Source organism: Clytia hemisphaerica, unplaced genomic scaffold (assembly GCF_902728285.1).
Source record: "Clytia hemisphaerica strain Z4C2 unplaced genomic scaffold, Clytia hemisphaerica genome assembly, whole genome shotgun sequence".
NCBI lineage: Eukaryota > Metazoa > Cnidaria > Hydrozoa > Leptothecata > Clytiidae > Clytia > Clytia hemisphaerica.
This window is the reverse complement of record NW_027103836.1, coordinates 307,806-334,662: the sequence shown is the minus strand read 5'-3', so window position 1 is coordinate 334,662 and position 26,857 is coordinate 307,806. Positions and strand designations below refer to the sequence as shown.

The window sequence follows — 26,857 nt, the reverse complement described above, 5'->3', positions numbered from 1 at the left end:
CTTTTGTGTTCAAGTCAGAAAATTTAGTTGGGATTGGAAAATAGCATAAAATTTTGCAGTGAGGATCGATTTATCTGATTATTATCAGTGGGGACAAAAATAGGAGGATAACCCCCCCCCCCAGGGGACGATATTTTGGACAATTTTTCTAGTGGGAAGGGTTCCCAGTGGGTCTGTGAGAAGGGCGTGTTATTTGCATTGGCGTAGATGTTGTCAAATTGATTGATCTGGGAGTTTTTAGGGAAGACGAGACGAGAATCAAAATGAGAAGATATAAATTGGGATTTTCTTTTTGAAATGCCATGCCAGAACTTTTCTTTCTTCTTTCAAAACAAAAATGTTCAATACTAGAAAAATGTACATTATTTTTATACAATCAGTTAGTAAAAAGATTTTCTTTTCTAGAGGAAAACTTTCTCAGAGAACCTAGAGTATGTTTACCAACTGGGTGCATAAAGGAGGGAAATTTCTAGAATGTTCTCTGAGAAAGTTTACCGGTTCTATGAACAAAAAAAGTTGTTTTCAAATCTACCAAATCTTTCAAGATAATAGGCCAAAAATGTAAGAAGGTTTGAGAAAATTATCACTGTGATGTCATAGAAAGTGACGAGCATAAATTGAAAAGTAGAAAATAAATTTAACAAAATTCATTATTTCACAAGGAAAAAATTTTTAAACGGAAAGAAATCCACGAAGTCAAACGTTGATGTAGCTGCGAAAAAAACACTTTCAGGAAGCTACAGAGCTGCTAAGGTAAATATAAGTAGGGAATCTTCACTCGCAAGCTTAGAGAGGAAAAATCTTCTTATATTTATAATTGGTCGCCTTAGCTACCTTGAAAAAGGAAAAATAAACAGTTCTTTCCTAAGTATAAAGCTCTACAAATTACAATGATGAACTATATAAGCTAAGATCAAACTTTTTACATTCTGTCCACGCACACGTGGGTGTCAGAAATGCAAAAAAAAATCAAGCAAAGTCGGTTTGTAAGTTTTCAAAGTAAATTTCACCGAAAAAAAATCTACCGAGAGAAAATTCTCAAAAAATAATTTTTTCATTCGTCGCTTAGGAAGGATAAAAATGAAAATCTATTACAAACAAACTTTCCCCATTTTCCCTTCCGCATGAAATCGAGAATAATTCACAATAGAGGAAAAAGTATTGAATCTTCCTGAACTAGAGACAAAAAATATAGTTATGGTTAAAACTCTAGCAATCTTACAACTTTTAATATATCAAACAAAACATAATCTAACCAGTAGAAAAATCTTGTCTTAAAATGTAGCTAGATATACTTGGTTGTAAAAAATAACATATAATTTATCCCTATTAACGTTCTAAAAGTCTCAAAATGTCAGCCAATATCAAAATGCAAATCGTATAGAAAAAAAGTTATGAAAATGGATCCTAAATGTATTTAAAAATTATTTTCGACAAATTTTTGACTTTTTGTAGGTAAAAAATTTTTCTGGTAAAGACACTTAGTTATCTTTAAGACTTGAACATTGAGATACACAGAGAACCAGTCCCAAAGGTACCTGTACCTAGTCTTATGCAAAACAAATGAATACCAGCTTCTATGTACACATGAGATCCTGTACATAACATTTTATCATACAAAATGTATTTTGCGTTGACCGAAAAAAAATCAAATAATATATTATCATATAACTGAAAATAAAATAAAATTAAATCAAAATTTTTTGTACAAAATTATTTACAAGAGTGAAGTTTTCGGAAGAAAGTGATTTCTTCTTCAAATACTTCAAACAGCTTTTAGATAAATTAAAAGCATTTTTAAAAGGCAAGGTCAAAAGTATGTACATACAACGCACGAACACTAAGACAAAATTGGTTAAAAAAACTCTAACCATTATAACGAGAGGAAAACGTTTCATTTTCGACTGATTCATGTATAAATTCATTTTCCTTATCAACTTTACTAAGACAAAGAACTAATTTAAAACAGGAATTACTTTTTCCTAATTCCTGGTCGTTATCACGTTCAAATTCTTCGTTTCAATTCCTTCCAATATTATTATTACTTGGATGACTGAGATTATCAAAAAAGATAATCATTTCAAATATCCAAGATTTCTATCACAAAATCACAAGACAAAATCACGTGACAAAATCATTTCCCAAAAGAAATTTTCAGAAAATCGTCTAAAAAAAGAGTGGTTCAACAAACAAGAACTTTTAAAACTTCAAACACCTGAAAAATAACAATGCTATTCCATCATAAAAATTGATGATTATAAAGTTTTGATAAATCTTGTTTAAATTTGCATTAATAATTTCTCATTAGGAGCTCATTAGAACCGTAAAATCAAGATTTTGACAACTTGAAGAACTTCTTAGTAAAAAAGTCAAAAAATCATCAAAAAATTGTTGAAACATGAATAAACACAAAAATCAAAAGCAAGGTTAAACCAGTATAAGTAAAATGTGTATTCTCAAATACAGGCATCATTTTTAAAGACTCCATGTTCTGGTAACCAAAAAAACTTTAAAGGGGTAAATACAAAATACATCTTTTAGTTTTTTAAATGAATAATAATATACAATATTTACAGGGTTAGTTTTTTAATACTAATAATAACAATAATGATAATGAAGATTGAATGTTTCATTTTGAAAAAAAAAACGAAAGTGAAAGAATGATTTCGTAGAAAAGCTCTGATTAACAAAAAAGATGGCATCCACTTACCTCCATAGTAATCTTATCTCCATAATATTTACATTAACGATAAACAAGTTGATGATGAATACACCAAGAACATACAAAAACGTTGGCCAAAACAACTCGATTTTTAGATCATTCAATGGTAACTCTAACTGGTTTCTAACTAATCAAACTTCTTAAGATAAACATATCGTTGTAGCAAAGCCATTGTTTTATTCCCAGCCATTTTCTTTGAGCATGTGTGCCATTTCAATAATGAATTTACCTTCTTTATATTTTTGGCTGCTTTCAAATGCGTGTTCCTACAGAAGAAATAAAAAAAATTGATTACTAACGCTGATTTAAAGCTTGTAGTTTTCCAATAATGTTGATGCTTGTGATTTCTGGATTATACTTGGAAGTAGTTCCACGCTCTGTGGCATCCCATTCATCTTGTCAAGACCAGTGCTTTAATGTTTTTGACTTTTAGCTTAACATGCGTTGTTTCTGAATTTTAATTTGCTTTTTCAGATACAAGATACTTTTAAGATAGTTTCATTTTTGCTGAATGGACTGTTTTAAATGTAATTCAACTCAAATTGAAAAGAAATAGCAAGGGCTGGGAGGTAATCTAAGATGATTGAAAGGCTTTGTGATAACTAATATCCCTAAAAACCATATCAACAGTATGACACGGGATGGTATGATGCTAGAAATACACAAGCATAGAAAGACATTAAAAGCATTTTGTTTTAAGTTTTTGACCGGTGAAAAGTACATATGATTTTGTTAACTTAGTACAACCTTTTGTATACCTGACATAAAATATCATTTCAAAACTATTTATAGCAAAGTTTGACATACTTTTGTTTTTATTAGACGAAAAAGGGGATACTAGAATATCTGACTGGCTTTTTTTATAATCACAAGTTATTACTTGTCTTCATTTTGTCGTCAAATTAAGATAAGCTGTCTCTATTTTTGTTTTGCTTTTCTTTGAGAATATATATTCTTAAAGGCAGGTTTTTTAGTGTTGGTTTAGGAAGACAAATCTTCTAATATATACGTTTAATATTGAAGTTTCTTGTGATTTCATTTTTTTCGTCCTTGAGCAAAAGAAACGTTATTAAATTCAAGGAAGAAATTATATTTCCTCAAATCAATTCTTTTCATCGGGAGAACAAAAAATTAATTCAGATTTCACAAACACGGGAAAAATATTATTTTCTTCATGAAATTTATTACTAGTAAATGTTAGACTTTTTTTTCCTTATTTTTGGACTTCTGACAGAAGATTCACCTGATACTGTTGAAATTGTTCATTTCAATCCCAAAAATAACTCAACGATGTTAAAAATAACGTTTGTTGCTATGGCTTTATGCAATTATCATTGACTTTTGTGATATCGGAAAGGTGGTTCTAAGGAGGGATGATTCTCAAGCTGAATACAACCTGCTCCATAACATCACTTTGATACCGAATATAAGAAAGTATTGATTTAAAAAATCAGCAAAACACTATTCAATGATTTGATTCTATTTCTTAATTATTTATACCTCATGAAGGAAGTCAACTGATCCTTTTCATGTATTTTTTTTTATTAAAAAGCATGTTTTCATGTGAGAAAAATATGCTTAATTCTATTGTAGCAGTCTGATTCAAAGATTGTCACTTGTGACAAGAAATATCTTTGTATGATACCGTGATCTGAGCTTTCTTGCAACATGGTCATTTATATAAATGGTAGATCAATTACAAATAATTAAAAAAGCAATCAACTTATAATTTGGGAAAAATAAAATGGCTTACATATTTCCAACCTAAGGTTGTTTTGCAATTTTCACAATAAATATCAGCTACAGCATGTAATCCAGTTAATAAAATTCTCTCCTCGGCAGGGCCACAACCAACATTTAGGCTTAAATAAAAAGAAAGAAAATAAATAACCTTTTTGATTATTTTCGTACATATCAAAATCATCTTTTAAACACTTTGACAAGGCTTTAGACAAACCTTATTAAACATTTTTGTGTGTAATTTAGTTTCTATTAAGTGCTATAATACTTTTAAGGTATCAGATTGCAATGTTATATAATAAAATTAATTGTTTTGGACGCATGTCTTGAATTGAGATTTCATCAAGTCACAGCAAGATAAATTTATACACATAACAGTTTCTTGTAAAAATAGCATGCTGATGAGTAGAAAGTATCATCAAACAATTTAAGATCGGGAATCAACATATTTAGCCTAATCTCCTTTTTTCCTTTGCATAATTATAAATGTTTACTTATAAACAATAAAAAAATGTATCATGATCCAAAAGATAAAAAAATCACAAACATTTTTAAACAAATGAATTTAAGAAAAGAATGCTTCTTTTTCTGGTCAATGTAAGAAAATTGATAGAATTTTCTGAAGTGTTATTAAAGCCCATGCACAAAAAGAATGGATGCAAGAACAAAATGTAAAAGGTGGTTCTCTCTGTCTCAATTTTGGTCAAAAGTAAGGCTATTATTTGAGAACATATTTGTCTTCAGACAATCTCAATCAAATATAAAGTGCTCCAGTACTGTAAAGCCACTTTTTGTCATCTTGGCGCTTTTGATTGCTTTAGGGAACTTTTTGATTGTTATAGGTGTATAAAGTATGGTAGCCTTGAAAAGACCTACCGTGAGTGGTCTTAAACCCGACAGCCTGTCCTAAACCCGACAGCCCTGCCTAATTCCGACCCCCCAAATAGCTGTTATGAAAAAGATTCTATGTTTATAAACATTCCCTCTTCAAGTTGAACGATAAACTATTGCATGAACTCTCGAAACAAAACATCTAACAATATGGCTATAATGTCAAGATGCCGATTTATGTTGGTAATTTAAAAAGTGTGAATCGTAAAAAAAATTACATTTTATGATGCTGTTTTATTGCTGTTGTCATTTATGACGTTGTACATATTGCAATAAAGAATTATGTTTTCTATAAGAAGCAATTATTGTTATTTCTATTTGGCTCATTTGGTGCAATGTATCAAATCTCTCAGTTTAGTTGGCACTTTGGTATCTTCATTGCGTCACAGCGAAAGGTTTGTTTTAATTTTAGTTTGTATCTTTGAAAGACCCTATCGGATTTAGGCAGGGCTGTTGGATTTAGGACCACTCACGGTATTGCTTTGTCTGAATTCAATTAAAAACACCAGTAAAATCCAGTGTTGCAACTGCCTTACCTAACTCTGAATAAAAAGTTCAAAAGTGGACTGTTTAGTATATGAAATTTCGTTCTCTAAGGCTTATAACGGAGAAGGGAATCTTATGGAAAAGAACTCATTTAGATTGATTTCCCTCTACAGACAGAAAGGTTAAAGGTTGCCATTGGGCCATTCCAGAAAATTTCTGTTACCCCCTCGCCGGACGACGTGCATTTTTTTATTTTTTCTAGCCTTGGAAATTTTTTTTTTTTCCAATGGTGGTCAAAAATTCAGATGAAAATCCATGTACTTCTTCAAAATGCGTCAGAAATTCCACTCTTTTTTGCCTTTTTTAAATCAATTGCCTTGGAAATTCATACATTTTCTTCTTGGGCCATTTCAGAATTTGTCTGTAACAGGGGGGCGGATGACACAGGATTTTCGAGGGCAAAAGTTTTCACCAAAATTCGAAATTTCCAAGGCGAGAAAAGAAAGTGTATGAATTTCCAAGGCAATTGAATTGAAAAAGGCAGAAAAGAGTGGATTTTCCTATGCATTTTGCAAAAGTACATGGATTTTTATGGGAATTTCCGACCACCACTGAAAAAGAAAATTATTTCCAATGCTAGAAAAAATTTAAAAATGCACGTCGTCCGACGGGGGTAACAAAAATGTTCTGGAATGGCCCATTCCATGTTCGAGTAGTCTCAAACACGGATTCCATTATTGGCTAGAAGTACATGAAAAACTTACACAGAATTGAATAGATAAGCTCTTCCTTGACTTCCTTGGAATGACTAAAGGAAGAAAAATATAATAATGAGCTTTTCCTCCAGACTGCCAGAAAATAATAAGTTGTCTGGCTAAAAGAAATTTTATCAGAAGTTGTGTTCAAAGCTTTTATTGAGGTACTCTCTGTTAGAGTTATAAACCCTCAGAATGAAAACCTTCTTATGTAAAATACTGCCACAAGAACCTTTCTAAAATAATCAGTAGATGAATACCTTTGAAATCAGGTCATCGTGACTTGCCAAGTGTGCTCTACAGTGGACACAGCTATATTTTCTGTAAGCTGACTGTGGAAGATATGCTCTGAATGTCTTCACCATTTTCGTAAATTGTTGTTGTTGTCAAAAGTCTCTTGCTTACAAATTTCAATAATAAATGTATAACTCTCAGGTTTTATTGATATTTTAGAATAAAGTCTGATAAGATTTCTTGTTTTGCTACTCACTCCAAAACGCTTTCGATTCTCTTCAGTTTTGTTATGGTCTGCCAATGTTATTACTTAGCATCAGTCGACCGTGAATTCATTAACATTTATCCAATCAAATTCGTCTATTTGAGATATAAACAATAGGCTATTGTGACTGTGAATAGAAATCAAAGGAGTCCAGCTGCCATTATTTTTTTTCATGGAATGTTTTTTTCTCACGAAAACACGTGAGGTGAAGTTTCCCGCCAAAAGCTCTCAACCGCAGGGTTTCACAAGAGGGGAGAGAGGGAAAAATAAAATGAGAAGACAGCGAAGCGCGGAAGTTCGAAAGATGACCTCCGCTGGCACAAGTTACTTTCAATTCAAAATACTTTTTCTCTTATTCCTTTGCTAGGCGGTTAGTAAAATATGTACCTAGCTGTCGAAGTAAAACATTGCTAGGAGTAATTTAGAATTCCTTTGAAATAGAATCGGGAAAAACGTGCAGAGCGGTTTTTCGCATGAAACACTCGCATATTGTGTATTGTGAAAGCTATTTATAGCACCAACATGCAAAATCTATTCGCAATAGTTCGAAACTCACGTAAAAACTCTGGGGATCGAATTTCAAGATGCCCAACATTCGGTTAAATACCGGGTGACCCACAAAAAAGTTCAGACGTTTCTCGACGTCTTGAGGCCGAACCAATGTCCCAGAGTGCTTGGAGTTTAGATATTTAGAAAGTAGATATCCTAACTTAAAATTTGAGCTATCACTTTTTAAATTTGATCAATTTGTTCTCTACTTATGAGCTTTTAAAGTCAAAATTCACTTTTCGGAAAGTGTAAAAAACACGTAAAAAAGGGGTATCAAATTTGGTAAAAACGTCTAGTTTTTGATATACACTTTTTGAAAAAAATCTGAAAAATCTACAAAAGCGCCAATTTTTATAAAAACTAGTCTTGTTATAAACAAAAATTACTTTCAAAGGTGTGGTGTTTTTATTAAATATTAATGTCATAAAACTCGTGAAATAAGTCAATTTGTAAGTGATTTTCTAGGATATCTACTTTCTAAATATCAAAACTCCAAGCACTTTGGGACATTTGTTCGGCCTCAAGATGTCGGGAAACGTCTGAACTTTTTGGTGGGTTACCCGGTACATTATATTATGTATTATGCCAGGTATATGCTGGGGAAAGTCTCAACACACGTTGTGTAAACGTTGATGTAGAGGAGGAAGGGAGGAAGTTTAATTCAAATCTAGACGGGGTCGGAGGTCAGCATTAGTGCAGGAAGCATAGAGTAGGTATCTTTAACCTTTAACCTTTTCTCTTGGATGAAAAGAAAGTACAATAGAGTGGGGGAAGCAATTTAGTTCATTACATTAGACAATCTTCCGTACCTTTTTACAAAAATTGCAAGAGAAAAATTAGTAGAAAGAGAACCTTGTATTGTATCGACCATAAGATAAATTGATTATCCATTAACTTAGATTTCTGTGACTGTATTTCTTTCTGACGCTAAACGGCTCTAAGTAAAGGACTACATCTTGGCGGTATTGAGCCTTGACCTTAGTTTTCTAGTCTTGAGGGAACAAAAAAACACACATTTGAAATTGCACATTCATGTACGAAAATTAAAACGGAGAGTCAAACACAGGAAAGAGGTTCACGAAAGACCGAAATCATGATATTTTTCCTTCTCTTGTGAGCAAACATTGGTCTTACTGTGCTCTGTTTGAGTTTTGAGAGATGAAATCATGATAATCAAATATTAAGAATTGGAAAGAAAAAAAAATTCTGTTTTGAAATGAAAGAAAAAATACGCGGAAGAAAAACCATAAACAAAACATATTCAATTATTCTAATCTAAATCCTTTTGGTTTTTATGTAATCCGAAAATCCGATTCCATCCATATATTTTACCGGCGGAAATTATATTTTTCTTGACATCATTGTCAAATTGACATCATCTTTCTTCTGTTAAATTTAGCGTACAGTGACAGTGTTCGATATGGAGAGGTCAGAAAAATAATAAGATAATTATATACCTTTATACTTATCTGGGAAATAAGTCAGGAGTAAGTGACTAAGATTTTGGGTTAGAGTGGCAAGAGGTTTTTTTAACCCCCACCCAAAACGCAGATTATAACAAACCTGGTGGTCTGATGGTGGTTGATACACCATGTCGAAAAAAAAATCGATTAAAGCTAAAAACAGAGAGAGAATCAATCAAATTGTCATCAACCATGCAAAAAAACCCATTTAATCTTTCAAAGATAACAAATTTAAAATAATTTAACGTTTCTAATTGATTGCTAGGTCAGCCTACTAGCAATTAACAATATAGTATTAGATGAAGCGTGTGGTTTTTCCGAAAGTCAAGTTGATATTGATATCGTCCTTGTGGTAAAAAATTAACACGAGTTGAGATTTTCCCTCAACCCTAAAAGGGGCCCTCCGAAACGTACGTTTTCCTACTGTTAGACTGAGAATGCACGTTTTTTTCCAATTTTCCTTGGCTTTGAGGCCAATAATTTTAAGAACAAGGAAAGAACATTTAAGGCTTCATGGATATTAAAATAAGCAATCTCTCAGGGAAATTCGACCAAAATACTCTCAAATTGATGAAAAAATAAGAACCCTTATTTTAACGTTTTAACGCTTGAAACTCAAAAAGTTAAGAACACCCAAAGGTTTTAAAATTTGCTGAATCCATTCGATCCCCAATCCCACCATCCTCATTCTTAGTAGCGGGATCTCGAAATGTCTAGCAGACAATTGTTACTGCTGACACTCTTTACAGATTCAGCACCCTCGTTTCCGCCTTTTTACTCACCACTTCTTAGTCATACGGCAAACTAGTAGGAAATACTCAAAGATATAATCATTATGTTTAAGATTTTTGATTATTTTCCATTTGATACTGTACTTGAGTAGTTCTCCTATATACAATGTGGTATGCATAAATTCCATATGGTTCAAATGTTCATTGTTTTAAAATGTTTCTATAAAGCGAACCTTCGACCACGTGGCCAGAAGACATATATCACTGCATTTCATGGTAGATTGCCTTCAATGATAAAATCCAACAGAATAGAGAAAAAATGTTCAACAGAAATGCTTTATTGTCACATCTTGTAATTTCGCCATTGACGCACACTTGATTTTTTATCCATCCATCCAAAACAAATGTTTATGGGGGTATCATTCATCAAAGGTAGAAAATGTTATGCTCCCCCAAAAAACAAAACAATGTACTCGCATACCTTCAAAGCATATGACGGTGGTACATCTAAGGACACGTGCATACAACGTTTTTTGTACGTTCATATGTAATGTTTACGAAAAACCTTCATCATTCATCATTCGTCGAGGTCGATAATTGGTCCTTTATATTCCTAGAGAAATAAGGATTTTAAAAAACGGAAAATATCTGGAAAAGCCCAATCTTTCAAAAGCAAGGAAAAGGGAAGCCTTAAAATTTGCCTTGCATTTGGAATGACGCTTTTTTGGCGAATTCTTCGAAATCTGTTGATACTTTCCATACGGCATTTGAGTGCAAGAGTTAGCCTAAATTACTGAAGTCTAAGTAAATTTAAGGCCAAGTATTGAAAATAGGGTGATCAACAATTTAAGAACACGATAAGAACGATTTGAGGCTTAAAGTACCAAAAAACAAGCTACGCCTCGAAAAAGATTTACTGGTTCTTATAAAAAAGAGTTTTCCTGAGAAAAGAAAAGCTTCTCTTTCTTGATGCTTCGGGGTTATTATGGACGTGAGATGTACGTGAGATGGACGTATCATGTATGGTGGAAATAAAGATAACTCATGCTCCTTAGAATAGAATAGGATCTCTTTCATCAATAAAATGACGCTTTTATAGGACAATATCCCCTTGTTCTGGTTTGACAGCGTTGATTCAAAAAGGGGAACTTCATTTGCATGTGTAGATTCATAATTTATGTGTTTTTTTTTTGCGTTTGACACCAAAGAAATCTGCATCACTCTATCACACAATACCAATTTCAGTATCAGACAAAATCATTGTTTTTGAAATTTTCAAACAAAATAAGGTTTAAAACACATGACGTCAGCAAAAATATCATTTTTTGATCGAAAACAAAATGATTTCTGATAACAAGTCTCACGCGGTGTACAGTTGGAAATTCGGAGAACTCAAATATTGTTATTCAAATTACTGAAAAAATGCGAAGCTTGCTCTAGCTTCTTGAAGCTGTTCAGGCACCTCCTTCTCACAGACCCGGTAGGACTTTTCAGCCAGTGGGGGGGGGGGGGTTAAAATAACAGACCGAAACTCGATGGGGATTGGTATTCCCATGTTTTTGTGGCTAGGGATTTAGATTCCATTGTTTTCAAGTCACTAAGTTCAGCGGGGATGGAAAAATTAAATGATATTCTGCAGTGAGGATTGGTTCATTTGATTATTTTCAGAGGGGAGAAAAATTGGAGTATAATTTTACACTGGGGACGATTTTTTGGCCATTTCTTCCAGTGGGAAGGATTCCCAGTGGGTCTGTGAGTAAAGGGGTGTGTTCAGGGAACATCTACACGCTTTTTTTATAAGAATGATGTAAATCCATTTCATCATGGATATTGTTATCTTTTTGGGGAAAATCATCCTAAAATATTCTTTCAGCATTCTTATAGGATCCTAATTCAGACTAGATTTAACATTTAGTAAATAGGTCTCAAGCATAAAATGATATTTTTGGGGCTTACCCTTACTTAGGGTAATTGACAATTTATAATTGAATATGCTCTAAAAATGGCATTCTTAGCTTGAGTAGCAAAATTCCATGATGGTTATATTCTTAGCATTATTCTTAATTTTCTGGCCATTTTCATTATGGACATTCTTATAAAGTGTATTCTTATAAAAAAAGCGTGTAAATTTCAGAATCGAGGTAAAATTTTCCTAAATGCCAAAGTTATAAAGCTGAATCAATGGTATTATCAATTTCCCAGAATTATAGAAAAATGAAATATCCTTACTTTACACACAAGATAGTTTGTATTATAATAGGATCGCTAAGGGAAAAACCATAATGTAGTCCTTCGAAGAACGAGTACAAGGGAAGAAAAGGGGATGTGGAGAAAAAAAACAGAATCAAGCGTTTATGTTTGCATAACAACAAGCAAGTCTACCCTCTGCAGGATTTGTATTGACAACTTTCTAAGCTAAAATGTATTCTGTAAAAAAAAACAAGACAAAACTCTAACAAAGGAAAACTTTACATAATGACGTCAAGAGGAGTTATTACATCAATAAACATATTATTTCGTGTTTGTTTGTTGTGTTTTGTGTTTAGATGATTTTGATATATGTGTTCTATCTAAGAAATTCGTGATATTTTGCATGAAAACAGAAAACTGATAAAAAACAGTTACAGTATCCTTAATAAAAATCATTTTAAATTTTTCAAATCAATCTGTTAGCCCTAGAAAAAAGTTCTTGGACAATGTAATAATGGGCCCTAAAGATCACATCTTGCTTACAAAGGATAAGAGGTCGATATTTGTTCCTTACAAGAAATAAAGGTACTCAGCCAGGGATAATGTCCTCGAGTTCATCCATCTTCTTGGAAATCAGGAAGTACTAGTAATATTCTTGAAATTATATTGGGTTTATCTAAATCGAAGTGTGACTTATACCTACTCAAAAGTAAACGAAAATCGAGTAAAATGACCACAATTTCAAAAAATTCCCCTCTTCAAAACTTTAAGGACGTTTCTTTTAAGAACAAGCTAAACATTGGAGGGAATTATGGGGGATTAACTTTAAGTTTTCACTGAACATGCTCTTCAATTTTTTCTCCCAAATTTATTCATTTCAAAGAAAATTGACCGAATCTATAAAAATAGTAGCACAACATCAAAACACGTTGAGAAACGATCATAAACAGCCTCAGCTTATCAAGATTTGTGAATTTTCGAGAGCACGTTTTGTCACCTTTTTAATCAAACACCTTCCACGTGTATATACAAAACGTGTCCATCTAACGTCCATGGCATTCAGTCTTTACGACAATTTGACATGATGCTTTGATAAAGCTGGGTTTTCGGTCGATGAGGGTCATCTTTTTCGGTTCAAGGGACAAAGAAAGGTTTGAACGTACTCTTACACGTTCTTTTTTTGTATATAAGAACAAAATATATAGGAACATAAAGCTTCGATGGTCAGAATATCAAGAACAAGTTAGGAACATTTTAAAGCTTTGTGGACTCTAAAACGCACCCGGTTTCTTAGGAAAATGTGCAAACATGTTCACAGAATAGTGAAAATAAAGAACATGTTAAGAACATTTTTAGGCTTGAAATTCGAAAATTTAAGAGCATTCAAAGGCCTAAAAAATTTTGGATGTTCTTATGAAAAAACACGTATCAAATTCCTCGTCCAGGCCTCAACTTCAAGCCTAATCTGGTTCAAAGGATATATAAATCAGGCTCGACTATAAAAAGAGTAACGCATGGTGGTAACTACCAATGTAAGTATGGTACTAATTATCATAAACATACTTTGGCAATATTTACAATACACTTTTTTCCATATGAGCCAGCAATTTTTTGTTAAGACTCGTCTGTCAATTATCCTGTTCTTATCATGTTCTAATTTTTAGATCAAATTTGGGTTATTTCTGGCTTGATACCCTGTCTCTACCGTTTTGAGCCTAAATTTGCTCAAAATTGTTCTAAAATAAATGGGTAATTGGATTTCCAGGTTAACGATGAGTTATCATCAATAACAGGGGTTTTGCTTTGTTTTTGGTAGGCCGGTGAATGAAAAATTAACCCTGGCGATTTCTAGATTCTAGGTCGGTGAATTCTTAGCAAGCGCTGTGTATTGATTAGCGTAAATATGTACTTGAGGAGGGTAACCGGACTTTTAGAGCGGCGATTTTTTATCGTGCCTTGGGCCTTGGACCGCCGAGATTCACCGTTCACCGGGCCTAAATAAGACCCCTGATAAGGGTACTCTATCTAGATTTTCAGATGACTATTCCGTAACCACTGAACATAGGGGGGAAATAAGTTACAGTAGGACCCACAGTTAAACAAATGAAAAAAATTACGGTAAGTATATGGATCTAGTAAAATTTAATCTCATTGTTCAATGTAGAGCTGCTTTTCAAGCGTAGAAGTGATTTTAATCAGTACTGCCTGACTCTAGATAGGAAAAAGTAGTTTTAAAAACATACTCGATTTTTCGATTTTTCATTTCAGCAATAAACATCGAAACCAAGACGAGAACTAGCTGACATAAAAATCACAATGTAAACAGATCCTTAAGCTTTTAAAACATGATATTGGACGACATGTAATACGTGCTGTATATCATATCTGTGAAGATCTAAAAATAGAAGCTAAAAATCGATTTAGAGCCTCGAATCATGTGATCATTATCATAGGAAGGATATAAGTTTTAATTTTTTTCTTCTATGGGATATAAGAAAAACAACTAATTCATTTTAAAACGATAATCGGTCGATGACGCAATAGTTCACATCAGAAGCCAACCTCTAAGCTACCATCTAAAGCTTTTTTAAGCAACATTAATGTTTGATAGCGTTTGAATCAGTTAGACGTGTCTGAAAAAATGAAATCGAAAGACCTCTAGCCAATGTCCACCTGAAGTCCATCTAACGTCCATAACATAACGTTAGATGAAGTTTAGTTGAGTTTAAAAACAAGATCGTATATACCAGCTGTGTCAACCCTGTTTCCGATTGTTTGGCGAAAGTCAGATGGTTCCATTGGAATTTGAATTCTTAAACTGATTGTTCCAAACCCAAACCAGACCAACTGATTTTTGATCGATTTACTGCTTGGATTTTCGACTCAAGGGAGGGAGTGAAGATATTGAAAAGATAAAGTTGAAGATTCTGTCTAGTCAATTTCTTTCTTAATACACGTCTTTTTTTTATAAGAACGTCAAAAAATTTCGAAGCCTTCGGATGTTCTTAGTTTTTTGGATTTGAAGCCTAAAATGTTCTTAAAATGTTCTTATTTTCAGCATTTTTTGAGCATTTTGATGTAATTTCTTAAGAAAATGCGTGTTTGTAAGTCTCCAAAGCCTTAGAATGTTCTTAGAATGTTCTTAAATTTTTGGGCCTCGAAGCCTTATGTTCTTATATAGTTTGTTCTTATAAAAAAAAAACGTGTATGGTGATTGTTTAGCAGAATTATTGAAAAAGATTGAATGTTTTACAAAACCTATACCGCACACATCCCTTTACACGATTTTGGAATACCCCGTCTTATTTCTAGGACCCAGTCTCAAGCTTAGGAATATCTAACAAAATAGTAAAATAATAAAATTGAGCTGAAGACCTAGTAATAAGGAGAACTTTACCTGCTGTTCCCTGGGATAAAAAAGACTTAACATTTTGAAAGGTAAACTGGAAGTGTCTAATAAAGGTCTCAGTCCATGTTCAGACGTTACAGTTTAACATCGTTTCAGTATGGTTTTTGTTACGGATAGGAGGTGTTCGTATTGGTTTTGGAACGTTTCGGAGCAAGAATGCGGAACAGTTCCATTCCGAAGAAAAATAGTAGAGCGTAATTGTTTTCGCCGTCTTGCTTTGTACACCCCTTTCTCACAGACCCACTGGTAACCCTTCCCACTTGAAAAATTGGCCAAAACATCGTCCCCAGTGGAAGATTATGTTCTAATTTTTTTCCCTCTGAAAATAATCAGATGAGCAATATTGTGCTATTTCTTCCACCCCCACTGAAATTTCTGGCTAGAACAAAATGGAATTCAAATCCCCAGCCATAAAAACATGAGAATATTAATCCCCATCGAGTTTTGGTTCGTAATTTTTACCCCCACGGGCTGATAAAAGCCCACAAGGTCTGTGAGAAGGGGATGTCTTTGTAAAGTCTTATTTTTAACGTTATAAATTTTGGTGTCCAGACAGTGTTTCTGAACTGTTTCGTTTCAAACCGTAATGTCTGAACAAAGTCTTAATCACATATTAACAGACATTAAATCTCCAACTTATTGTTAACAACTTGTTATCAACCTATTATTGTTTTCGCGTTGGACTTACAAAATGTAGGAGGATATCACAGCAGGTAAAGACGGAATCATGTAAATAAATCTCTCCATATTTTATAGTTAAAGAATTTCCTTCGACTTGACTCGATATGGAATTTCCTTTTGCTTATTATGTGTGGGATATTGATACGAAACTGTCCGACTTTCTATTGCTTCCTTTTCTTCAATGCTGCAATCATGGTCGTAATATTTGAGAAAAAAGAAATTCCTACGAAATCTTATAATCACAAACGATTTGGAAGCGCTCTAAATTAGGTTGGAAGGGTAGAGTTTTAACGCTAGACTTAAGAGTTAGGAGTTTAGAATTTGAGGATCCAAAAGTTCAAGAATGGTCCAATAAGGCTCAGAATATAGCCTGGAAGTCTATAAACCCCTCCCGAATTGAAATACTCGAAAAAATTTATCAATCCATACAAGGGGGAGGAGGAATATTTCCAGGGAGTAAAAAAGTTAATCCAAAATTCCAGGGGGTAAAGAACTAATTTCACTTCGTCCACCCTCCATTCAAGGTATGAAGAAACATTTTAAAAAGGGTTTTAGCAAACTCTGCCATTTTCCAGGGGGTATCCATACATTTTAATATTTTTTGCCTTGAAAAGGTTCGTACACCCCCCCCCCCGTATAGAAGTTAAATGGAACAACCCATTGCTCTATTTTGAGGCCAGTGAAAAAGAAAGGATATGACCCATTTCAATGTTGTCTCGAAAAGTTTATAGATATTGTACGTATGGTGTAAGCTATGTAAAACAGTAGCGTAGTGGTAGGGGGGGGCAGTGCCACACCCCCCCCAAATAAAAAGGACCCAAAAACGTCTCTGTTTACTGATTTTAGCGCCCCTTTGCTCTTTTACACCTTAGATATGGCAGTTTTCGGCCAAAAAGAGAGAAAATATCCCAAAATTTTCGTGATCGCTTCCCTCACGTACTCCTTAAAAAGATTTTACATTTCATAGGGGGCCAAAAACCAAAATCTTCTAAAGTTGCTTACCCCAGTTTGCGCGAATTTTAGTCGACCTACCACGCTACTGACGTATGAGAAAAAACAGACTCATTTAGACTGAGTATTGTATCAGCCCTCTATGAAAGAGATTTCGGACAAGATAAACAAAAGAATCAAACAATACCAAATAAGGAAAAATAAAAATCTTTAACACGCAAATTTTGTTTTGACAAATTTTGTCTAATACCTTTAAAATACCTACTACAAGAGATTATAGTATACACGTTTTTTTTTATTAGAACCCAGTTTATAAGAACATTCCGGCTGAAATTCGTCAAAAAATTAAGAACATCGTAAGAACATGCCCAGCCTCAGTTTGGAAAAAAATGACAAGAAACTACAATTTTTTCCTCTTTTCAAGCAGCTTTAACCGGACTTAGGGATGGATTTTCTAAAATCGAGAGTCAAATATTGTCTAAATTTTACCAATTTTAAGTGCTCTTTATTTTGCATGATATTATCAAGTTAGAGTAGTCTGAAAAATTAAGAACGCATTTAAGAACATTTTAGGCTGAAAATTGCTAAAGAAATAAGCACATCCAGGCTCAGCCAAATTTTAGGTATTCTAATAAAAAAAAAAACGTGTATAAAAACAGTTAGAATTTTTAAACCGTTTAATAATCTCTGAACTATCACGGGTGGAGATACATTTTACACATTTTAATAAACATTTTACACATTTTAATAAACATTTTGTCTAGAAACTTCCGGGTAACTTTTTGATCAAAGGTTAAACAAAGGGTCGACAAAGGGTCGTTCACGCTGAGGCATTTTCACGCATCATAAAATAGCCGTAAAATTCTATGGATCGCTGAATCGTAGACATAGAGGTCTGGACAGGACAGACGTTTGGAACTTCTTTACTAAAGGTGTGAACTACTACTTAATGTAATGGGCTTAAACATTGGACTTATGAGTCAAAGTAAGATCTTGACAGCAAGAACATCCAATCAAAAGAGGTGGGTCCTTTGGAAGCATCAGAGAGCGTAAATAGTATTTTGATTGTCTGAGAGGAGGAGCTATACGAGCTAACAATGATCACAAGGTAATGTGACTAATGAAATGAAATGAAACCAGCGGTTTCTTATGCGACTTAAAAAAAAAAATATATATAAAAGATAAAATCGTACCACTTCTCTCTGTGCTGATGCAATATGCTAAGAAGCTATATAGTGGTTTATTCAACAATTTTCAGAATTGCACTACACTTCCCCTTATATTTAGCATGTCCATTATAAATTAACCTGTTGCGAACCGCACAACAAGATCATAGTCTGGAAAGGGGTTTGATCCCCCTTCTTGGCATCCCCCCTAACCTTGAAAAATGCTTATCCCCAAGGATTTTGAACAAAACTAAAGCTAACAAATATATGTGAATTATCTTTGGAAATAGAAAGCGAAATGATAAAACATCTTTCTTCTTTTTGACTCAGACTACTCTAACAGAAAACTTCCTTTCATGAAGACCAAATTTCAAAACAGTGCTTGAAAATAATCTACAATACATATGTAAACCCCTCTTCTTAAACTATCTCCTCTTCCTTGCTATCCCCCCTTTTTGATGAAAATTTCTGACCCCCCCTTCTTCATTTTTTTGGAAGGTGTCACCCCCACCTTAAGAACGGTGTCATCCCCCCCCCCTTAAGAACGGGGGGTCCGAACTAATGATCAATATGATCGATAGGAATCCTTGGTTGGCGGAGCAATGGAACCTTTAAGCAGCACTCAGCAATAAGCTTCAACAGTCTAATATAACACCAGAATATGGAGCAGACACCCGGTTATTTAAAGTTTCAAGGAGAATTCGAATAACCAGGACTTTGAATCATTCTTTATGTGGGGGCTCGAATAAACAGAAGTCTAACTGTACTGTATTTTTAGTCTAAGGTTTCAATAGTTGTAGCTGAGAAAACAAGATATTCCATGTCTAGATCTAATTCTAATTCAAAGCCGCAGAAGAAATCGTTAAAAAGATTGCCAATTAAGGAGGATGTCAAACCGTTCGAAAATAATAAAGCGGTACTTTTTGACGTAAGCACAGAAGTCATTATTGACTTGATTGCAGGTAATAAAATTGCTTCGAATTCCGCCGACTCATTACTAAATTTCTGGATGAAAATTATTCGAGTGGTAAATCTCTCATAAATCGGGTAGTGATTCAAATTAGCAGACTTGGCGAAACCTACGAAGAGTTGCCAAAAAAGATCTCCTGGAAAAACTTCATAGTTCTCAATTTCATGATGCTGGAATTTTGAAAAATATCTTTAAAGAGGCCCTCCCAGCGTGGTCCCAAATCACGCCATCACGCCAAAAAGATTCTCTTATCACGCCGTCACGCCAAAAAAAATCCTACCATCACGCATCTCAACGATCACGCGGATGTATCTTATCACGTCATCACGCATTTTCGAAAATTAAATTACGCCATCACGCAAGAAAATACCCCCACCCCCAATCACGCCATCACGCAAACCGCAGGGTTCTCGTTAAAAAGGGTTTAATTCATCGGACTTTCGATCTTAAGAAGATGTCAGGGTTTAAATATCGAAGATTAAAATCCATGAGGATGTAACAATTAGCTCTTAAGAAAATTTGGCGTTTTTAGGAAAAGTCTATGAAAAATTAACACTGGGAATAATTGTGTCAAAAATAAAGTTTACTAGCCATAAGACGGGATCTATTTTCCAATGTTGGGTGTTGACGTAAAATTTGGTTGAATAATTCATGAATTTTGTCTGATAACGACCATTTCTAGGCGAAATATTTCTTTAATTCCGAAGTCATCATTCTATTGGAAAAGTAAAGTTTATTTTCCCTACAATTTTTCCAGGAACACGTCAGTCAACTCGTAAACTATGCATGAGAACGAAAATTTACGTAATCTAAAGTGAAGAATGGGCTCTTCCAGAAAAAAATTGGGGGTGGAAGATATAACACTTTTTTGAAAATTTACCCCCAGACATTGTGACTTTTGACCCCCTGGACAACAGATCTAACCTCCCGGACAGGCGTCAGTTGACCCCCAGGGATATTCATAACTACCCCCTAAACAGAGCAGTTTTGCCGATCCAAACAAGGCAAATTTTGTAGATTTTTCACTACCCTCCGGACAAAATATCCAATATCATCCACTCCTACCCCCCATTTTACAAAAATTTTCTAGAAGAGCTCAATGTAGCTTCGAAAAAAGCCTTTTCTTAGATTTTAGTGCAGGTGTAGGAAAGTTAGTGGATTTTTGAAAGTTGCTCAAAACTTGAGTATAAACTTAAAGATTGGTCAAAAAATACCATAAACATCATCAACTCTTTGGTGAACAATGTTTATAAAAGAGCTTTGGGTAAATATTTTCACCTTTTGAGTGCAAAGTAACATAACAGAGATATAGCCAACGATATCATTATCAAGGACTTAACATTAAGTGCCAACACGTATGTATGTGCGCATTGACCTCAGTTTGATAGAGAACTACTAAACTGAGGACTGAAGTGAGATTCGAACTCACGACTTTCGCATTACTAGTGCAGCTGCTGAGATATAGTTAAACGTAAAATTTAAGACTGTTTTAGAGCAAAATGGGACACTGGTCATCGCTTATTCATGAGACAGATAATATCATATAACCTATAGTAGATATTTTTTTGTAAACTGTGGTGTACTAGAAGGTAGGAAAACTTGAAATATATAGAAGAAAAAGAAACTTAAAAAAGCCATCTTTAAAAAAAATTTAAAACAGTGATGTAAAAAGTAAAGAAGTCAAAAAGGGTCAAGGCTTTTACAAAAAAGAAAGAAAATATTACATGAACCCAAGAAGGGGTTTATAGATTTGATAACATTATAAAACATTAAAGGCTCTTTTACTCTTTTCAATCGTAAAACTTCATTTCCATGAAATATAGTACCTATACTGTAGAAGGGGTCTATAAACATGATAACATTATATAACATTAGGCTCTTTTCAATCTTAAAATTTCATTTCCATGAAATATGTAATAGTTATCGGACAGTTGCGATTACAATATGAGAAATATTTTACGAGTTCCGAGATTTTTCCGTACAAATATACGGAAAATCCGGAACGAGTGAAATATTTCCATATTGTACGAGCAAATGTCTGATAACTGGTTTATCGGTGACCCAAAAAATGTACTTTTTGTGTTGGAAAAAAAGCGCAGGGCACTTTTGTAGCAAAGTGACGTTAGATTGCTGCTACCCGCTACAATGCAACAACATCTTTTCGTCAATTTATATTTTGCAATTGTAAAATACAAGATATATTGTACTCTTTTTATTTTTATTTTTTTTTTTTTTATTCGTGGTCAGACTTCTCTTTTTTTTAAGATAAACTCGGATTATATTTCATATATACTTACAATAGGGGCAATAAATTAGAGTAAATTTGGTTTTATAAATAAATAAAATAAATAATTGAAAACAATAACCGCTAGTGGCACTAGACTGTAGCTAGCAGCAAGTGACAATGAGTCTAACCTAGGGTCTAACGAAAATGACCGATTGAAAAAGAATGTAATAGCACAACTAAGTAGTTGCGCCGGGCTGTAAAGAAACAGAAACTTAAAAGTTTCATAAAAACTCAATCAAATTTATAAAAAGAAAAATTAATTAAGAAACATTAATTATTGCTAACTCTTGAACGAGAGTTAGTGAGTTCAATATCATTTGTATTCAGTTCTCTACTCCAAATGGAACGGGATCCACGAATACATAACAAAGACGATCTCAACAAGCTGAATGATATTTTTGATCGAATAAACGAAATTGATTCATGGAGACGTACACCACGTTTTTCAGCAAGCATCACGGCCAATCTTTTGTAGAATGTTTGGCATTCACGTCCCATACCTCCGTTTGTAGAAAATACTAATGGGGTGAAGGTACCATTTTCGACACTGTTCACACGTTCATTGTAATGTCTCTTTTTCTCGTTTTCGTTTCTTTGGAAGCACTTGCTGAGCTCCAAACCCCTGTACCTTCGAGCGCTTAGGTCAAAGACCCTAATATCAAAAAATGCTCTTTGGCCAGGTGTCCAGAACCCAGTTGCGCTAACGTCAAGTCGTGCTCCTTCGGACGTATTCGCGGTTTTGTGCGTCAGTCCTTCGCCGTCAAGGGTGATTAGTCTCGGCTCGTTTCGTACGTTGACGCATACCTCATCCAAAAGTTTAGCAGTGATATCTCGTACCTCGTTATGTCTAAGAGTAACGTAGCCTCCATTCTTGCAGGACAGAGCATGGCTGATATCAAAACGATTACCACAGACACATTCACTTGGTAGACGAGGGATACTCCAGTCATAACGAATTCGCAGTGTATCGTGAAACTGTTCCTTGTTAAGATCATAGCCTTGATCTCTGATTGGAAGGTTGGTCAACCAGTTCGATGCTCCGGTATAGCAATTGGCTTCGTGGATTCGTTTTTGATCATCAGTCATTTCCGCCCTGATACGATCTTGTTTGTCTTGATTTCTTCGGGTTTTCTCAGTTTTGATCGCTGCTTTAGTTTTTGTTTCATTGTCATTTGGTGGTTGGAGGTTCAAGATTTGGTTTTGTAAATGTTTGGTGAATTGTCTCGAGTTTTCGTGTTCGATGGGTGCGATCTCGCATACGTTTTTGAGACCGAGGCCTCCCAGTCTAGGTGGTAATGATAACAAGTCTCTTTCTAAGTCATTTACAATTTTACCCCCTGTAATGGCTGGAATGAGTTGGTGTCTGACGATTGTTTCGATGGGTGTTAAGTAGTTTTCCATTTCTGGAATTGTTCTTAAAAAAATACGAAAAACGATGCTGGTAACCGCTGGTGTAAACACGTGTATGCTGATTGTGGTTGAGTCACCGCTATTTCTGAAAGAAGAGTAAGTTCCTTGCACCATTTATCAACAATTTCTTTACAGTAACGGTCTTTGAAGTTTATACTACCAATAACTGCACCGAGATGCCTTTCACCGTCTTTCGAAACCTGGATGTTCGTTTCCCGGAAAATTTCTTCAGCCTCGTCTAGGTATTCCTCTTTAACGATAAGCCACGATTTAGTCGGCTGTGGAAAGTAGCCGAAGTGAGGACCAATGGTTGTAATTCGTGACCACCAGCGTTTTAACAAGAGAAGCTTTCCAACAGAAGTTATATCGTCGGCGAATGCTGCCATTTTATCGGGGATATCTGCAATTATTGATAGCATTATATTCAAAAGAGGTGTTATTCCAATTGCGTACACTGCCATACCGATCGGATCTCCTTGAGTGGTTCCTTCATTTGACTTAAGCTCGACACCACCGATAACGAAAAGTCTAGCTGGAGAGCGATAGCAGTTATTTACATAGCGAGAAAATATTGGACATAGCACCTGGACGTTGTGAAGTAGAGCTTTTCGGTTAATGTTATTAAAAGCGTTAGCAGCATCAACTAGTATTACTGCTTCGGCTGCTTCGTTTTCAAATACAGATCGCATCGCGTGGATTGCTGCTTCACTGCCACCTTTCTGGCCGGAACACATCTGTACTCTACTGCCACCGACGATAACGTCCTCTTTAACGACTGCCATTACGAGCTTCCCACTGATGCGCCTCAAAACCTCTCCTACGCCGATTGGTCGTACTCCTGGTTGTTTATCGAGCGGGACTAGTCGTGCAGCTAAGAAACCCTGTAATGATTCATCGTTAGTTTCTTGGGTGCAAAGTTTTCGCGTTAGTTTTGCGATCGATTTTCGAAGATCCTTTCCACAATCGCCGTAAACTTTCGATGTAAGTGGTTTACGCCAACCATCTGCGTCCATACCCGATGGTCCCGATCCACCTTGTGTCGATAAGGCTGCTTTCGATACCATCTCTTCATCAATACACTCAAAAACAATCGGATCTATATGCTGAATTGGACCATTGAGCAGGTTGTTTTCATTGGTATCGCGACCTTCAGGATGTTTTTGTCGAAGGAGATTGATCGTTTGATCGTCCAGTGGTAGCACGCCTCCACTCATGTTGTTGGTGAGTAGTTTGATTGCCCCGTTAACATCGCCTTTTTCCATTTTTATCTTAAATTGCTTCGATAGAGCTTCAATAGTTTTCTTTTCGACCGGCTTTGGCAATCTCGATTGAAGCGTCTCGGCCTCTTTGACAAGGGCTTCGATATCTCCTCTTCGCCATTGGAGCAGTCTCCTCTCTAATGCTTCGACGTGATCGTGGGCTTTGGAAGTTTTGCTTGGTTTCTGAAGAAGCAAAGCTGGCATTATATGGACAGCTTTCATCGATACAACTCCGAGAGGACTATCTTCGATCCATGCATTGAGTAGCCTTGTCACTTCTCGGATGAAATCTTTGCCTGTACGTCCACTCGGTAACTTGAAAGATTTTTTCGCCAATAAACTATCTTTTCATAACTATTGTTTATCAGTCTCTCAAAGTCAGTTCCTTTGATATCTCCCCAGTAAAATCTCTCTGGGATTCGCTCGATGTTGTTTTGAGGTTGCGGTTCTGGTTCTGCTTCTGGTTCTGGTGGTAACTGGACTCGATCTGCGACTATTTTGCATTGTCTTTGATGTTGAAGAGCACCTCTAGCAGTGCGGAACAGTTTTCCACACTTTACACATGGAACAGACGGTTCGTCTTGATGCGTACTGTTTACTGTGGCGGGATCACCGGCTTCTGCAATCATGGTTTTCTTCTAAATCAGCTTTTGAACATTTTTGTACTTGATTCTTTTTCAGCAATTCGTTGCGTGATCAAATGTTCAAAAATAATTTTCACAAGATTGACAGTTAAACGTCCGCCATCTTGCGTTGCCACCGTTGTACTCTTTTTAACCGTTTTCAACCAATCAGATTGCTGATATTATTTGGATCACCGAAAAAGTACTATACTGTATTTTCCCTCTCTGATGCTAAATGAGCGTAAATTAGCACAAACACTTAAGAAAATTATGTCCGCCAATCCATGTGTCCGTGCCCGTCTTGAAGATCTTGAATTATTGAAAAAACGAATTCTTGATATCTCATAGTGTAGTATAGTACATATAGTATAGCTAAACGTTTTTTTATAAGAACATCCAAAATTTTTGGAGCATTCAGATGTTCTTAACTTTTAAGTTTTAAGCCTAAAAATATGTTTTTAAAATGTTCCTTATTTCACTATTTTGTGAGTAATTGTCTATTTTCCTATAAAAATTCGAATTTTTTAGAGTTCCACAAAATCTTACTATGTTCTTAATATTTTGGAATCTTGTATTTGAAAGAGGGTTTGTGATTCCATCTCTTTAAAATGATAATCATTTCATTCATTCATAAATTTTGTTTCCATTGATAGATAAATTGACCGATAATAAACCTAAAGATGAACTTCAGGCCACACGGAAAGTCAGATGCATAAAACAAAGTTTTCGTATTTTTGCATTATTATTAAAGTTATGTAAGAATTATATATCTTTCAACTCAAAACGTGACGCAATTTGTTATTTTAACTTCCAATCCAGACGATCTTTAAGGGGTAAAAATCTGATTAACAGGATTACAAGATCAGACAAAGTCTGGAAAACTACTTTATTTTAAGTCTTAATCTTCGTCAGAGTATTGACCCTTGCCTGTACCAAACGACCAGGGCTTCATCCTCGACGCTGTGATCAAAAATACACTCGCTGGGATAAAGATAGGATATATTGACCCTGGCCTTGACTAATATGTTGACAGGGTCTGATTTTTTGGTCAAATGGTACTAGATAACATTTACGGCCACTATCAAGTACACTTTATTAAACACTGAGATTTCTATTTTGCTATTGCTGAGATGTGGTATTTTTTGCCCTGATTTATTTAAGTATGATATGAACAGTCTTTCTGTTATTTCAAGGTACCTTCTGCAAAATAAACCTTGCACGTTTTTTACAAGAACATCAAAATTTTTTGAAGCCTTTGGATGTTTTTAGCTGTTGAGTTTCAAGCATAAAATATTCTTAATATGTTCTTATTTTCATGTTGTGAGTAATTTTTAGCCATTTTCCTGTAAGAAAAAGGATGTTTTATAGTCCACAAAGCCTTAAAATGTTCCTAACTTATTCTTAATATTTTGGCCATCGAAGCCTTATGTTCTTTTATAAATTAAGAAATTAAACAGCAAAAGATGTACGTAGTAGCAAAGATTAAAGCAAGAATGTGAGTTGTAAGGAGTGTCATTCCAATTTGGATACCGGAGTGTTATTAATTTCTTTGGCATCCCGTAACTTGTTTCCGAATCGCTTCAATGCCATTGGTCGATCCATGCTATAGTCAGTAGCGTGGTGGGAAAATTTCTCTGGGGTGGCCAAGGCAAATAAGGCGCCCTTTTTAAAGATTTTTTGTTTTTGGCGCCCCTCTCTATACGCTCATTATGAACACAAAAAAGGGAGTGTGCGAGCGAAGCGAGCCAGAAAATTTTGAGTTTTTGAGGTGATGAGGGGCGCCATTTTTGTTTTTTCATTTGTCAATCTTTCGATATGGGCGCCTGAAAAATCCTTCTTGGCGTCCGTTATTTTTGGGCTCCCCTTCTCAAAAGGGCTCCGCTGGGGGGCCTGGCCCCCCTGGCCCCCCTGCCACCACGCCACTGGCTATAGTCATAACTTTTGTTTAGAAAATCTTCACAAAAACCTTTTATGCTTTCAAGTTTGGGTGTGTCCAGAGCCAGCCGATGTTAATTTTCTTAAAGCAGATTAAATAATCATCCAAACATGTTTTTCTTTTGTAATATCATATTAAA

General features: G+C 34.9%; 2 protein-coding genes across 2 annotated transcripts in view; both read right to left on the bottom strand.

Annotated features, from left to right (window-relative positions):
- Positions 1-284: 284 nt before the first annotated feature.
- Positions 285-7,134, bottom strand: LOC136807095 (protein yippee-like 1). The gene is made up of 4 exons (XM_067063663.1): positions 6,855-7,134; positions 6,604-6,647; positions 4,476-4,584; positions 285-2,988 (listed from the first exon to the last, which is right to left on the bottom strand). The coding sequence occupies exons 1-4, from the start codon at positions 6,957-6,959 to the stop codon at positions 2,899-2,901; spliced, it is 348 nt and encodes a 115-aa protein (XP_066919764.1). The 5' UTR covers positions 6,960-7,134; the 3' UTR covers positions 285-2,898.
- Positions 7,135-9,938: 2,804 nt separating this feature from the next.
- LOC136807094 (2-aminoethanethiol dioxygenase-like) overlaps positions 9,939-26,857 on the bottom strand; it is a 35,750-nt gene continuing 18,831 nt past the window's right edge. The window contains exon 10 of the mRNA XM_067063662.1: positions 9,939-10,449. Coding sequence (XP_066919763.1) covers positions 10,414-10,449 — 36 coding nt within the window. The 3' untranslated portion in view covers positions 9,939-10,413. The remainder of the gene's footprint in view (positions 10,450-26,857) is intronic.

What these genes read in the sequence shown, in the direction of transcription:
- LOC136807095 (XM_067063663.1), bottom strand. Translation starts at nt 6,959, where the DNA reads ATGGTGAAGACATTCAGAGCATATCTTCCACAGTCAGCTTACAGAAAA. An exon ending in ACGATGACCTGATTTCAAAG is followed by an intron (nt 6,648 to 6,854) that starts GTATTCATCTAC and finishes TTCTTCCTTTAG; the next exon opens with TCATTCCAAGGAAGTCAAGG. An exon ending in GCTTATCTATTCAATTCTGT is followed by an intron (nt 4,585 to 6,603) that starts GTAAGTTTTTCA and finishes TTTTTATTTAAG; the next exon opens with CCTAAATGTTGGTTGTGGCC.